The sequence below is a fragment of the Mustela nivalis genome (genome assembly GCF_964662115.1).
Source record: "Mustela nivalis genome assembly, chromosome: X".
NCBI lineage: Eukaryota > Metazoa > Chordata > Mammalia > Carnivora > Mustelidae > Mustela > Mustela nivalis.
This window is the reverse complement of record NC_139040.1, coordinates 113,882,077-113,897,874: the sequence shown is the minus strand read 5'-3', so window position 1 is coordinate 113,897,874 and position 15,798 is coordinate 113,882,077. Positions and strand designations below refer to the sequence as shown.

The following is a 15,798-nucleotide window of genomic DNA, read 5'->3' as shown; positions in this document are numbered from 1 at the left end:
TCACTACATGGGACTCAAGTTCCTATCTCAGAATTTTTTGAGACACCTGAAATATTGAAATATTCAGCCCTTCCAAACTTGACTGTGGCCTCGGTGGGGCACGAGCTGCATGTAACCTGCGGCGCTGGGGGGGCAGCCGGGGCTGGAGGGGCCGGCAGCCATGCAGCAGGAAGCGCTGCCACCGCCCCCTCTGCTCTGCTGGAGGGACCTCAGCCAGGTCCCCTCCGAGCACAGTGTTACTCATGTCTAAGTTGAGGGACCTGGACTAGGCGACGGCCGCTGGCAGGTTCCTGCCTCCTCTGAGGTTCATTGACGCGCCCATCTGACATTTGATTCTCTCTCTGAGCTGCAGCGAGCCTTGTCGCAGAAAGGCCGAGAGCCGTCCACGCTCACTACATGGTTCCTTGAGCTAAGTGGCTTAGCTAAAGGCCGTTAGAAGAGAACGAGCAATAACTTTTGGAAATGGTTTCACATGCTTGAATGGCTGACTGGATTCAATTTAAAAGAACAGACAGTTTAATTTATTGAAATAACCAGGGCTTTATTTTCTATAAGATACCAAATAATCACTTTGATGGGATTCTTCTCAGCCACTTGTTCTGGTGCCACTTGAACCCAACATTTTCTGTTTTGTTGCCTGACATGTGTGAAGCCACAGAACCTAGACTCCCAAGCTCCTGCCTCTTGAGGACAAAGAATAACCACTGGTGGACAGTTAACAAACCGCTCCCCACCTAGAAGGCACCAACGATCGAGGTGTATAAGCTGCCAGATAGTGAGGGCTGTGATCAGAACCATCCAGTTTGGCAGAAAAATCACTCTTAAAAAAAAATATATTGGGGGGGGGAGTGTTGAAATTCCGCATGGATGAAGGGTTTCTGTTTTAATCAACTTTGTCCCCTCTTCGGAATCCAGGCAAATACAGTTGTCCAGACATACTAACATCACCTCTAGCAACTGGACTGCCCTCTTAGCTTTGTAACAGCCTGTTTTGCTTGTTTTAAAGATTGTTTTAACAGTTGCTCTATTATTAAACTAACAGCAGCTCTGTGGGAACAATACAGCGCAAATACAAAAGGAAGCCAAGGACTTTAGGCTTTATTTAAGCAGCTGTAATTTCTCTGGAAAATAAAAAAAATGGCTGTTAAGGTTTCTAATGAGCATCTGTAAGGCCTTAATAAAATGAAAATTTAAAACTCATTTTCTCTGAGTTTAGCTTTTCATTGCCTCTGCCTTCCTTCCTTCCCTTTGAGCAGAAGACAATGCTTGCCTTTCACGAGGGCAGATCTCCCAGACCCCCTTCAGTTAAGTCTGAGAACTCTCAAAGCAGGTTGGAAGAGGAGAAGGGAGACAGCCCCTTTATAAAATGTGGAGCTCACTACTGTGGGCTTTGACTGACTTAAGTTAGTCCTTTGGAAACTGTTTTCTCCATCTGTAAAATGGGGAGAATACAGGGGTGCCTGGGTGGCTCAGTGGGTTAAGCCTCTGCCTTCAGCTCAGGTCATGATCTCAGGATCCTGGGATCGAGCCCCGCATCTGGCTCTCTGCTCACCGGGGAGCCTGCCCCCCCCACCAACCATCCGCCTGCCTCTCTGCCTACTTGTGATGTCTGTCAAATAAATAAAATCTTTAAAAAAATTTTAAAAATGGGGAGAATACATCAGTGCACCATTATGCAGACTGAATTAGGACAATAAATATACAAGATCAAGAACACTGTGCTGCTGGAATTTAAAACAGAAACACTGTGAGGGATACAACAAGCACTCAGCAAATGGCGGCAGTGCTGGTGTGTGTGGTGTCTATCAGAGGACGTGGGGACGGGGGGGGGGTGGCACGCTTACATTTATGAAGCTGACATTGAGCTCCTTGGCTGTGTACCCTCTCTGCAGGTTGCGTCGGGCATAAACATCGTAGTCGCGGACGATTCTGGTGATGATGTCTGACGTTGAGATGCCTTCCGTTCTCTGAGTTGGAACAAACATTCCTGTTCAAAGAATAAAGAGAACAAGAGTGAGATGGTCTCTGTTGCCCCGTTTTCCATAAACACTCGCTTCCAGGACAGAGCAGCAGCTCCTGGGTGCGTGAGTGAGGCTTTTGCATGTGGCACCAGCTGGCTGGTCCGGGCTCAGCTCCGTGTACTTCCGGCCGGCCCGGCACCCTGGCCCTGGGCCCTGGGCGCTCCTGGCATTCATTCGTGCCACGTCCTGCTTCTCTGCCCCAGGTCCCCCCTCCCTGCCTACACCAGCTGCAGCCTTCCTCCTCCTCCAGCAGGGCCCAGCTTCGAGGTGTCGTCTCTGCCAAGTCTTTCCTGATAGCACCAAGCAGAAGCCACAACCTCCAGGATACAAACCTGTCTTCCATTAACAAACACACTTTAAATGCCCATCTCCTTGTCAAAAGGGAACGTTTTCAAAGTAGAGATCATGCCTCGATGGCCAACCCCCTGCTTGGTGCCCTTTTCTGGCACATGGAAGGTGCTCGACAAATGCAAATTAAATGAGTGACTAGAGAGCCACAAGCATGACAGGCAAGTCCCCTGTTTCCCCAAGGAAGCCTGCAACACATTCAGCTGAGGAAAAGACCCAAAGGCACTATTTTGTCATCTCTGATTTGAAGACATGTCCTTGGGTTGCTGGATGATTTTATCTCCCTCTCAACAGTCTACTCTGGATGGTGGTTTCACCACTCAGGACCCGGTCATCTAGAACACTTGGGACTAAATAAAATAAGCTCAAAGGATGCCAAGTTCTACAAGACCCTCCTTACCGTCCTCAAGGCTGAATTTGGGTGCACCGATACAGGGCTATAAAGAGGTCGCTAGTGTTATCGAAGCAAGAATGTGGTTGTTGCTTACACTTCTGTCGTCAACTGAAATGACATGTTGGCAGTTGAGGTATTTATACCAGTATGATTATGGCCACTCAGAGACATCAGGGATGGGACAGCATGATGGACAGGGCCTAGGGACAAGGGCGCTGGGTTCTCTGGAGACTTGGGCTAGACTCATGCCTCAGAAGTCAAGTTTCTTAACCTCAGTGTCCAAAACTGAGAAATGAGGTGACCAGACAAGATGACCTTGGGCTCATCTGTGCCACCTCCCTCTCCCTCACTCCCCATGTGCAGTCACTCTCCTTCACTCACCAGTCTACTCCCTAAGAGGCTCCCCAATTCACCCACTTTTCTCCCTCCTCCGTCTAAAGCCATCTAACACTATCTGGCTCAAGGATTATATCAAGAGCCTCAAAACCAGATACTGATTTTTGTTCCCTCAACCCTGTCTACACATAGCAAGAGCCACAGAACAGTCTTCCAAAATAGAAATCAGAGGGCTGCCCGACATCTTTCACTGGCTTTCTACGGTCCTCAGTATTCAGACCCAAATCTGTACCTTGGCTCTGCAGCGGCTTACTTGACCCCTTCCCTGCACGCTCTCATGAGTCTCATCGAAGACCCACTCCCCAAGCTCACTGCCTAAGCCAAGGCCCCTGGGCTCCACCACCGTGAGCGGCCCCATTGTCCTTGGATTCTCCAGAGGTGGGCAGCAAGCTAAGCCTGCCTGAACCCCCCACCCTGGACTGGAGCGTCCTGACAGGGCGGGCCCCCTCCCCCCACTCTGCCACCAACATCCTCTCTACCTGGCCAACTCCCAGTCATACACTGGGCTTCACCTTCAGTGTCACTTCCTCAAAGAAATCTCTCAACCCCTGGGCTGGCTCTTCTGGCTTTTATTCCCTCTCATGCTCCACAACTCTTTTTCTTCAAATATTCCAAGGTCTTTATAGAGCAGCTTCTTCAGCAACTGCCTTCCCACTTGACAATAAGCTACATGAGGGAAGGGACTGCTCCTGTCTTATCCTCCTCGAGATTCTCAGCACCGGGCCACAAGCAGGCGCCGGGAGAAAATATGCTGCCCGACTGACTAGAGGACTACTGATCTCTAAGGGCCTTTCCAAAGCCACTTCTGTTTCTCTTGTCCCCCGTGACCTTGTCAGCCTTCTGGCCCCTGCTAGGGCGGCCCACGGAATTTGCGGCCAGTGTCAGCTGCCCATGCATGGTAGCTGCAGCCGGCAGCTACTCCTGCAATGGGAGACAAAGCACCCGCTTTCTAATACTCTGGGGCTCAGAGCACGGATTTGGGGTTTACAGCTAGGTCAAAAACTTCGCCTCCCACTTCTTGAGAATACAGACTCAAACACAGAAAACCAAAGGGAAGGCAGAGGGTGTGACCATCCCAACATCTGTAGCTGAACAGCCCCCAACCGACTCAGCTGTGCAGGGGGCCCTGGGGGCTGGGGGGTCCCAAGCTGGGGGACTGAGACAACATCCTCACCTTGGTGGGAGCAGCAGGGACCTTTCCAGTGAGCACTGCATCCCATCTTTCAGCAGGCTGATCCTTTTCCCACCCCTTGCCACCTGGTGAACCATTTGGAAGATCCTCCGGCCCCTAGCATATTTCAGCAAGTCACTTAGGCCCCAATGACATGAGCTCCCCCATTCTGTGAGCCACAGAGTAAGGGCTCCCTGGCTGAGTAACAGGAAGTTGGGGGCGGGGACAGGCTTGCTTTGGTGGGGAGGGAGGTCTGTGAAAGAAGCCAAGCCCTCTGCTGACATAATGAAGCACCCGGCTTCCTCCAAATCCTAATTAGTGCTCTGCTAAAAATATTCGGTAATGAGCATGATCAGAGAACCTTTTTTATCGTGCTTTTCCGAATTGCAGTGTTTGGCTATGAAGCTATTTTAAGCAGCAGCCAAGCACACGATAATGAAGGAACCTTTCGAAGGTAGTAGGGCCACAGCAGCAGGAGGACGAGGCCCGCAGACCCGACAGTCCGCCTCATCTGCGCACCATCCTTCCATCCAGCTTTGCCGGAGGGTTTTGACGTTTAGCTCTGACAAGCAAAGCGGAGAGCTGCAGAGTTTAATCCGTACCCTCGATAGCTCTGGCTTCTTTTAAAGTGACTGGTGACTTTCAGAGTAGATCTGAATTAGAGTGCAAGAGCCCGGTATGGACGCCGAGGCCATTTCTGAGCATCTTCCTTTCACGATGAATGCCATGGCCTTCTCTGCCGCAGCTCCCCCCCCCCCCGCCCCCAGCGAGCCAGCAGCAGAGCAGACCAAGGGGCCTGTGGGAGGAAGGGTCGCAGGTGGTCTCTGCCTGTGCGCCGGGGGCAGGTAGGACACCACCTGACTGTTCAATCTGAAGACAGGAAGCGGGCTGAATAGAGGATGGGCGCCTTTCCCGTCCCCAGGGATTACCTGCCCCCAACAAAAAGAAGGTGGTAGTAGTGACACCGGCGCACGTCCATGGCTGGGGCCCAAGAGGTCCTGAGGCTTCTATCAGGACTCTCCGAAGGCCTCCCTGCTAGGACACACACCCTCACAGGCAGCCCCGCGCTTGCCAAAGCCCACGCACCACGCCGAGGAGCGACGAGCAGGCGCTGCGGCGTCCACCACGGCTGAGCTCCCTGTGGACCACCAGCACCCACTGCCAGCCAGACAAGGGCACCGTCTGGGACCCCCAGGCCACCTGGGGCTTCGGATGACCACAGTCCCAGGCAATAGCTGAGTACACCCATGGGAGAGACCCCAAGCAAGAACCACCCCACCAAGCCTTACAAAAGCACAAGCAAAAGGAAGTGGCTCTTTTGCGCCACTGACTGTGGGAGTAATTTGTTATGCAACAATAGGGTGCCGGATCGCTTTTGAGTGAGGAGAATGTTAGACCTGTTCCCATATCCTAAAATCGGGAAAGCAACTTTTTCTTAGCTCACTAGAGACTACTCACCTAGCAATAAAACCACCACCAAGTGCATGTTTTTACTCTACAAGGCAGCTGAGAAACTGTCCCCCCAGGAAACATGGATTCCATTCACCCCAGGTGAACTGTACCTGGTCTAGATTCTTGCTACTCTGAGTGAAGTCTATGGACTTGCAGGACCTACCAACCCAGCAGCTCCTTAGAAATGGGGATCTGAGTCCCACCAGACCTAACGAACCCAAATCTGCATTTAAAGAGATCCTGCAGTAGATCTCCCAAGGCGAGGGAAACAAAAGCAAAAATAAACTATTGGGACTAAATCAAAATAAAAAGCTTCTGCACAATGAAGGAAACAACCAACAAAACAAAAAGACAGACAACCTACCAAATGGGAGGAGATAGGTGCACATGACATAGCCCGTAAGGAGTTAGTATCCAAAATACATAAAGAACTTACACAACTCAACACCAAAAAATCCAATTACAAATGGGCAGAAGACATGAAGACGACATACAGATGACCAACAGACACATGAAAAGATGTTTAACATCACTTGTTGTCGGGGAAATGCAAACCCAAACTACACTGAGGTATCAGCTCACCCCTGTCAGAATAGCTACAATCGAAGACAGAAGAAACAGCACGTGTTGGTGAGGATGTGGTGAAAAAGGAGCCCTCGTATACTGTTAGTAGGAATGCACACTGGTAGAGCCACGGTAGAAAAGATTATGGAGGTTCCACAAAAACTTAGAAATATAGAATTACCATAGGGTCTGGTAATAGTACTACTGGGTGTTTACCCAAAGAATGCAAAAGCTGTAATTCAGAAAGATACACGCACCCCTATGTTTACTGCAACATGATTTACAACAGCCAAGACAGAGAAGCAGCCCAAGGGTCTGCTGACAGATGAATGGATAAAGATGTGGCACATGTGTACCCTGGAATATGACTCAGCTCTACAAACGAATGAGCTCTTGCCATGGGCAACACCATGGATGGACCTAGAGGATGTTATGCCGGGGAAATAAGTCAGAGAGAGACAAATGCCATAGGATCCCATTCATATGTGGAATTTAAGAAACCAAACACATGAACAAAGAAAACAAGACAAACCAAGTAGACTTAACTGTAGAGAACAGTCAGTTACCGGAGGGGAGGTGGGGGGGTGAGGGAAATAGGTGAAGGGGATTAACAGGGCACTTACGACGATGAGCCCGGAGTAATGGACAGAACTGCTGCCTACTATACTGTACACCTGCAACTAGTAGAACACTGCATGCTAAGTGTACAGCAGGGAGGGGAGGGAAAGAGAAGAAAAGCAAGATTCTGTAGGGATCTATAGTGACATTCACATTCGACAAGCACTGGTCTATACCAGATCCTTCATGGCGATTTTAAGGAAGGACCAGCCGGCTCACAGCCCAGATCTTAAACTCAGACAGGTAACCATCGCTCCATACCATAAGCCATCTCCATGTAACTGATTCCTCAGCCAGTTTCTCCCCTCCTTCTCCCCTCCTACTCCTGCCATGTTCCGCAGCAGCCCGCCAGGTCTAAAGGCTACGGTGGTTTGGAGCAATTTAGAACAGGTGGTCAGCCCCTCCATTTAATAAAGGGGTGAAGGACTCAGGGGCCATGATACCAATGCAAAGCAAACAGATTAGATGCAAAGGTTGATATAATTACCCCTAGACTGCCCCGTCATCTAAGTAATTTGAAAAACTCTGTAAGACAGTGTGCGCGTCCAAATTATCTGGGTAAACAGCTCTACTCCCTGCAGAGTGGGCAGAGTCCCTGCAGACAGAAGGCCTCCATCCTAAGCCGAGTCCCCATCAGATTGCATCAAAAGCGCCCTCTTGCTTAGCCAGCACTGAATGAGCACCACACACATACCAGGGGCTCTGCTGGGGATGGGAAGATGGAGGAGACATGGCAGAGACCGCACCATTTCATTCTAGCACACACACACGCACGCACACACGGCATGCACGCCGGCCCACGCACTATCAGGATGCCGTCAGAAGGGAGCGGAGAGAAAGATGCATTTGCAAAGAGTATCTCAGCAGGGATGGGGGGGGTAGTGCTGTGGAATTACGCCCCCAGGAGAGAGGCATGTCAAGGGCTGGCTCCTTAGCTGGGCACAGAACGGGCGTGGAAGCCCAGAGGAAGGGCATGCCGGGCCCACAGAAGAGCCGGAACCAAGGCGCTAAGTGGGGGTGCTTCCGGGCACTAGGATGGACTCCACTGGCCTGGAGTTCAGGACCTGAGCAAAGCGGTGCAGAGCCCAGGCTAGCAAGATGGAGAGATTGGGCAGGGCCAAGGGACAAAGACCCAATCACAAAACCTGGGAGTGGTGAGAGAGACTAAAGGGAAAGAGAAGGTCCCAGAAGTAGAGGACAAGAGAGCACCTTGGAGAGGAGAGTGGTCAGCAGGGTTGTTACAGCCAGAGGAGGACAGCAAAGAAGCCACTAGACTGGGTGGGCTGAAGGTCATCAGGGAACTGAGGGAGGATGGGACAGAAGTCAGGGCACAGGTAGCTGAGCAATGACCGGGGCGGGGGGGTCCACCTGCGAGGTGCCGGCGAGGGATGGCGCAACAAGGATGGGACTGGAGAAGGGAGAGGGAGGGCAGAAGAGGGATTCTGTTATTTTGTTTTTGTAGACTCTCAAACAGTAGTAAACTGCGAAGCAGCTGCTGGAGAGTGAGAACCCTGCACACCAAAGAGGGGAGGCCTAAAGCAGACAGCCTTCAAGGAAGGGAGGAGTGAATTCAGGTAGAGAAGTCAGCCTGGGACAGACAACCTACCCCTTTCCCGCAGGATGCAGAGGGGAGGCGAGGGTGCCAGCGCTTACAGGTACATCAGGTCAGGAAAGTGAATGTTATCAAGGAACATCAAGAATCCCGCTGAGGCTGGAAACCACGGATCTGTTACGATGCCCAACAGTGATTTCCCTCAAGTCCTCAGCGGCGAAGGAATAGGGACAGAGAACTTGGCAAAGCAATGAACCCCAGGGAGTCTCCAATGGAAGGAAACCTGCCTCTCTCCAGCCCCCCAGTAACTCCCTGGGATAGACTAGTCTCTGACCTTCAAAGAAATGTTTGGTGACAGCTGGAACAGTTTCCAAAGCTCAGGCACCATGCCTGCCCTACATGACAGCACTTACCAGTTTGGTGAAGGAAGTATTTTACCTGATTTCCCAAACATTTACCCATTCCTTTTTTGCTTCTGCGTGTGGCACCTGAGGACATTACTATCATGTGACAGAATGACAGGTGAGAGGACTGACTTTGGAGATAAGGAGTCCAGATTGCTAATGACCCAGTTATCTGTCTTCTGGAAGGAACTTTCTTGGAAATATAAAATAATTTCATTCTGAATTCTAAATATGAATGAGGGAAATGATTGCCCTTTAAATAATAAGGTCCTATGATTTTTGTCTGATGAGCCCTAAAATTGAGCCACACACTAGAAGTTGGTATACTCGTGGTTCAGCAAAGAGTACTTTGGTGCTCGAGTTAATTCTTCTATAAATACCTAAATGATGTCTGTCCTTTGACTGGGTCTTCGCGCATGTCAACAGAAGCTTATAAAGGCTACTTGGCAGACGTCTGAAATTCCAGTGCCTTCCATGTATATGCTACAAGACTAGGGCAGGGGTGTCTTATTATACCTGACAGTTATAATGCGGTGGACAGGTGAGCACAAGGGAACTCACCTGCTTCCTTTATATGCTTATAAACATCATCAGAACCAGCAGAAGAGTAGGGTATATCATCATGGGCCACAAAGTCAATCTGTTGGAGAGAGAGAAGTGACGTCATCACTGGGATGGATGTGCAAATGCCTTTTATTTTTTTAACTTTTAAAAAAAAAGATTTTATTTATTTGTCACAGAAAGAGAGAGAGAGAGAGAGAGAGAGAGAGAGAGAGAGAGCAGGTAGCGGAAGAAGCAGGCTCCCCAATGAGCTAGAAGCCCGCTGTGGGACTTGATCTTAGGACCCTGGGATTATGACCTGGACAGAAGGCAGACACTTAACTGACTAAGCCACCCAGGCCTCCCAGCGTGCAAATGCCTTTTGAAATAAAGCAGTCATGATAAAGCAGTTGAAACAAGCAGTTTACAATGTGCCTTTGATTCCTTGACTGAAAGGTACTGCCTGCCAACTGTCTCCATTTCCAGGAGATAAAGGGAACTAGATTGGTTGGTCTCCTTCTCTGGGCCCTCTCTTTCCTCTGACAGGAGGCTTTCTAGGGCTTCTGCCCTTCTGTCTTTAAACTTCCTCCTCAGAGAATTTATTCATGCTTCAGATTTTAATCACCCTTGCTATGACAAGGAACCCAAACCTCTGTTTCCTGTCCCACTGATGGCAACAGGCCCTCACACTTAATCCATGTTTTATATGGTAAAAACCAATTCACACCTTTTTGATCTGAGCTCCCTAACCACCTTGTTAGGCGGGTGGGACCTATTCCACTGTTTCCATTGGGACAGAAGGCTGCCGAAACTAGAAAACCTGTCATGTTTGCCCCAAATCACCCTTTTCTATTTTGCCACCCTTTGGAGTCACTTTAAAATCAACCTATTTGAAATTGAACTCAGCCTGAAAACAGGGGTCCCCTCCTCGCGGCACCTCCAGTTTCCCAATGTACCCAGGCCCCAAACACCTTGGAACTGGGCTTCTTTCCCTACTTGCTTCAGTCTCCAGGCACAAAAGCCCCCAGGGCCCCTGTGGTATATGCGCGCGCGCGTGTGTGTGTGCATGCGCATGCACATGCGTACAAGTGAACGTCCCCGCACGCACACGCACCCAGTAGGTCCTCTCCACGACTGATACACGAAATCCAGGGCCCTGTCACCTGGACTACTGCTTCCAGCCTGTGCCTGCCCTTCCTCACTGCTGTCTCCTTTCCAAGCCACCTGTCACGTGGGAGGCAGGTCCTTAACCGGGTTTCTTCGTGTCCTCCTCCTTCCTCCTAATCTCCCCTAGCTCCCTGTTTCCTACTCCATCAAATCAAAACTTGCTGCCTGGCTTTTGAAGCCCTTTGTAACGAGGCTTGGCTCCACCTCGAGAGGTAGTTTACAGCAGCAGTACCATCCACCTGCCCCACCGCTTACCAGCTAGAGAAATCATACATTGGCCGTAAGGATTAAATCAGCATTTCTGAACCTTGACACCTGTGACATTTTAAGGTGGATCATTCTTGGGGGGGGGGTGCCCTGGCTTTTATCCATTAGATGCCAGTAGCACCCCTAGCTGCACCCAGTTGCTGCAACAATCAAAAATGTTGCAGACACTGCCAAATGTCCCTTGAGGACAAACTCAAGCCCAGTTGAGAATCACTAGATTGAACGATGTCCTGATGGAAAGGTGCTAAAAGCGATAACCAGTACATAGTAAGCACTCAGTCACTGTTATTATTCAATCCATTCTCGGGACTCAAACTTAATTCCTCTTCCTCTCTGATATATAACAATGACGATGACAAAGTCTCACGGTAGCCATGAGACTTAATGTGATTCACGTAGGAGCAAAGCCCTCAGCACAGTGCCTGGCACGCGGTGAATCAGAGACAGTGGCTGTCACTACCCTCATCTGAACGCCCATCGTGCCTGGCACAAGCCGAACATACAATAGATGCTCAGTAAAAATGTGTTAGTGATTGCTGGAAGCAAATCATATTGTAGTTTCTCCTTTTGCTTTTTATTCTTGCTGGGAAATTATCTCCTCTGCTATTACCCATGCACATTTATCAGTGTTCTCTCTCCTCTTCTGCATCGGGAATTTAAAAATAGAAAAGAAAACTCTTAGAACAGCTTCATCTTGTGGATTTTTTTTTTTTTTTTTTTTTTTTTTTGGTACGGCTTATAAAAGGAAAGAATAGCTCCTAATGTGGGGCTGGTAGGGAGACACAAAGCACATAATTTCATGCAGATCAAAAGAATTTCTCGTGTTTTCAACTAATAAAAATCTTTTATCAGTAGGAGTCTCAGGGTCACAAAATCATAGATATAAAGTTCTTTCCTTAAAAGCTGACCTGTGTCCTTCTGGATATAATGCGTGTTCCTTTTTTCCTTGCAAAAGATGCCTGCGAATATACAAGCATCAGTAATGATGACAGTGTGGTAATGACAATGACGTTTCGGAGCTCTGGCTATGGGCCAGCTAGTGTTCAGTGTTTTACTTACATGATCTCATTAGGTTTTCAAAACGAGCCCATGGGAGAAGTACTGCCATCACCTGACTTTACAGTTTAAGTAAGTAAGTTCAAGATCTTGCTCAAGGTCCCACAGTTAGGAAGGGAGAGAAGCCGCACTTGGACGTGGACGGTCTAGCTCTAGCACCCACAGTGAGGAAGCGAGAGGATATCAGTCCCCAGGCCTGGGCAGAAGACAGGTGCCGTATCAAGTGATACCTCTTTTAGGGAGTAGAAGCTTCTGGGCTTTTCGCATGTAGGCTGCAGAACCAGACTCTAGTTCTGCTACTTAGAGAACATGGAAGAGTAAGTACCTTGTGTTTTTCCAGAAACTCTGGGGTGAGTGTCCACGGAGCATCTCTAATGACTTCATCCACATAGCGACAGTGTCTGAGAGCTTCGTATCTCTCTGCTTCGTTCATCACAGTGAAGCCTTTGAATTTGTGGGTGAGGTCATCACTGCAAACTGAAAAGAGACACACGCATGAAAGGCTGCTACCTGGCCCAGGCCCTGCTTGCTGCCATCCTGGGCCTTCAGGGCTTATTCAGCAAAACAAAAGGAGCTCAGCCTTACTTGGTACACACGTAATCAGACTTGTTTTTCTACAGGAACCAAGGATCAGGAAAACAAAGCAAGCTGAAATCCATCAGCAATTAAGAATTCCATTTTAATGTTAATTTCAATTTCATTCTCTGTTGCAACTTTTATTAAAATTATTCTTCACACTACCTAAGGTGACTTCTGTATCTTTTATTTTCCTATTCCGCCATTTGATAAAAAATACTATTTGGGAAAAAAAAATGGCCAAATAACCAGAGAGAGAGGAAAGAGACAGAAAAAGAAAGGAAGCAGAAAGCCCGAGTTTCAGAAGGTTTGAACAATCAGTTCCAATTCCCTTGCTAGATCATTGTACTTAGTAACCGTGTGTGTGATTGCTTTGCAGGCATGTGTGCCTGGGCACACACACTTCTGTTCCCCGGACTGAGGTCTAGTCACTACACATCAGACCACACAATCAAGAGGAGGAAGTCATAAAACAGAAGATCTAGTCTAGCAGAATTCGTCCTTGTAACGTTTCTTTCCTTTCTAGATCACAGGTTCCTGAATCTCCCAGTGGGGGTTAATATCATCCATTCTTAACCTTAGAAAGGATTTTTTGAGGGCTTACTTTGAAATAAACAGAACAGGAAATATTATTCATTATTCTGTTCTGAATATATTTGTTCTTGGGAAAGGCAGCTTTCCTATGTGTCAGTGAGAAATGTCACTGTGGTTCCAGTCCCGGTTAACCAATAACCTGGAGAAGGTCCCGCTGCAGCCAGACCACCCTGACTGCCTTGTAAGACGTTTTATGTACACATGACGAATTTACAAAATTTAAGCATTCAATATATGTTTTAAAAGCAAAAATATAATTATTTTCTTGGAACCAAAGGATGACCCACATCCAGAACCCAGTCTAGTCACAGAGTAAGTGCAGCCGACGGCCACAGCCAGCATCGGTGGCAAACCTCCCAGGGCAGCCCTCACTCGATCCACCTCCAAACCATCAGCAGACCCAGACCCGCTGCACCCCTTTCAGAGTGCACCTGCCAGCCACGTGGGTCTCCCCACTCCCCTGTTCACCAGCCTGCCCAACTTCTCCCCGCCTGGATTACTGCCCTTGTCTCCTAACTTGGCTCTTGTTCCAGCCCTGCCCACCCCCAGCAGTATCCTCCTGTTGGCCAGAATGATCCCCCTTAAAACCTGTCTGACAGTCGTTCTGAGGCTCAGAATCTTTCCCGTCTCCCTCGGGGGTAAAGGGAAACAATTCCAGTGGCCCACAGCCCCCGCCCCCCCCACCCGAGACCCATGCCTCAGCCCGTCCCTTGCGTCTCCGATGGCATCTCCTTCTTTCATCCCAGCCCCTGGCCTCCGTGCTGTTTTCTGAAGCCAGCAGGAAGGCTCCTGCTCAGGTCAGGACTTGGCACTTTCTGTTCCCCCAACCTGGAACAGCCTTGTTCTGAATAGCCACAGAGCCCACTTCTTCCCTTCCCTCGACGGTTCCCAGCCGTCCTATCAAAACTGCATTTGGCCCCCCGCAGCTGCCAGCTGCCATCCCTTTCCGGTTTTACCTCTTGCCATGGCACTCCTCACCATGCAACTGTCTTCGTGAATTCTACTGTTGATGTCCTTCTACTAAGATACATGCTCCCTGAAGACAGGGACTTTTGTTTCCTTTTCTGATGGCCTGTAGTAGGCTCTTAACAAGCATTTATTGAATGAATGAATGAATGAATGAATGAACAGTGCCTGAAGTATACAGATGCTCCGTTAACGTTTACTATGATTTAAAATAATATTTATCTGTAGGCACATTTCAACTATATATATATTTACTTAAGAGACTAGTATGTCTCTAGATACCCATGTGTATGCCTATACATCTCCTATATATTCCTGCTGAGATATTGTATAGACCTAAAGAGGATAGAACACAATAAAGAAAACATTGTACCTGTTTATGTTACCCAAACACCATGAACCACGTGGCTGGCTCAGAAAGTTCAATGATGCCTGGGTCTCACTGCCAAGATTTTGATTCAGTGGGTGCTACAGTCTGAATGTGTCCCCCCGAATTCAATTGTTAAAATCTTAACCCCCAAGGGTAATGGCATTTTAGAGGTAAGCCTTTGGGAGGTGCTTAGGTCCTGAGGTTGGATCCCTTATGAATGGGGTTAGTGTCTTATAAAAGAGCTCCCGAGTGCCTCTCACCCTGTGAGAAAACAGCAAGAAGGGAACAACTCTGGATCAAGAAGAGGGCCCTCACCAGGAAGACATTTATGGATCCAGATATTTAGGGATCAAGACATACAATTTAAATTTTTATTTATTTACTTATGGCTAAAGATATACAATTTAAAAATTGACCCAAGACCTTTTCAATGTTCTGTTAGGACTTTATTAAACACTACCTCAAGATTCATACTCAGCAGAAATGGATTTCAGATCCATCCATTTTCTGTTTTAAATGACACAAAACTAGGCCGACCATATCCTCTCCCCTTTTGAACCTGCACCTGAGCAATCTGGTCTAACTTCTAGATGACCGAAATCATGGCCTCCTGGCAGAGCACAAAGACAACAAACATCCTGTTTATGCCAATCCGGGGTCCTATTTTCATATCCCAGGAGTGACCTCAAGAAGCAGCTGAACATGCTGACCAGTTATTGTCTAAACATTAATTACGCCCAAAGCAGCACTGTTGTTCTTTGGTCTTGGCAAATGCACTCTGAACAACCAGATGGAGAGCTCTGAGCAATGGTGTCCCATGGACGAATCTGAGGAGTTACCCGGGAGCTCGTACTGTAGCTAACCTATCCCGAGAGCTCACTGGGCTCAAAATGAAATATTACCAGTACTCTGCAGGAGAGAAAATGTAAGCTAAGGGATGAACGTTGGAGCCAACCAGACTTGGGTTCTAATCCCTGCTCTGCTACTTAAAACTGGGAAAGTCACTCTGTCTCTTAAGACTCGGTCTTCGGTCTTCAAAACATGGCAAAATTTTGATAATTAAATGTTATCATCTGAGGAAAGAGTAATGCTTAATAACATTTGCCATTTATTAATAGTAGTATAAAACCAGCACTGGGGGTATTCACTTGTGTTCTGAGCTCTGTCTTCTCCCTGCTCCCACTCCAAGCAGGTGCCCAGTCCCTTGGTACAACTCCCCCATAGAAGCTGTGAAATTCAAGTTGCTGTTACACAGCCTGCCTCCCTGGCTGCTGTTTTCTCCAAGCCAGAACCCATTAGAGGGATTCTGTAAGGGAAGAAACAAAGCAAGAGAAGAGTTCTC

At 48.4% G+C, this 15,798-nt stretch overlaps 1 protein-coding gene and 1 long non-coding RNA gene across 4 annotated transcripts in view; one reads left to right on the top strand and one right to left on the bottom strand.

The window, feature by feature from the left end:
- Positions 1-6,851, top strand: part of LOC309856745 — a 33,069-nt gene extending 26,218 nt beyond the window's left edge. The window contains exon 2 of the long non-coding RNA XR_014307333.1: positions 1,893-6,851. This is a non-coding gene — a long non-coding RNA (uncharacterized lncRNA). The remainder of the gene's footprint in view (positions 1-1,892) is intronic.
- PCYT1B (phosphate cytidylyltransferase 1B, choline) overlaps positions 1-15,798 on the bottom strand; it is a 123,158-nt gene that overhangs the window by 30,760 nt on the left and 76,600 nt on the right. For all 3 annotated transcript variants that reach the window (XM_082718246.1, XM_082718248.1, XM_082718247.1), the window contains exons 4-6: positions 12,276-12,427; positions 9,482-9,560; positions 1,845-1,987 (exon numbers count right to left, since the gene is read on the bottom strand). In XM_082718246.1, coding sequence (XP_082574372.1) covers positions 1,845-1,987; positions 9,482-9,560; positions 12,276-12,427 — 374 coding nt within the window. The remainder of the gene's footprint in view (positions 1-1,844; positions 1,988-9,481; positions 9,561-12,275; positions 12,428-15,798) is intronic.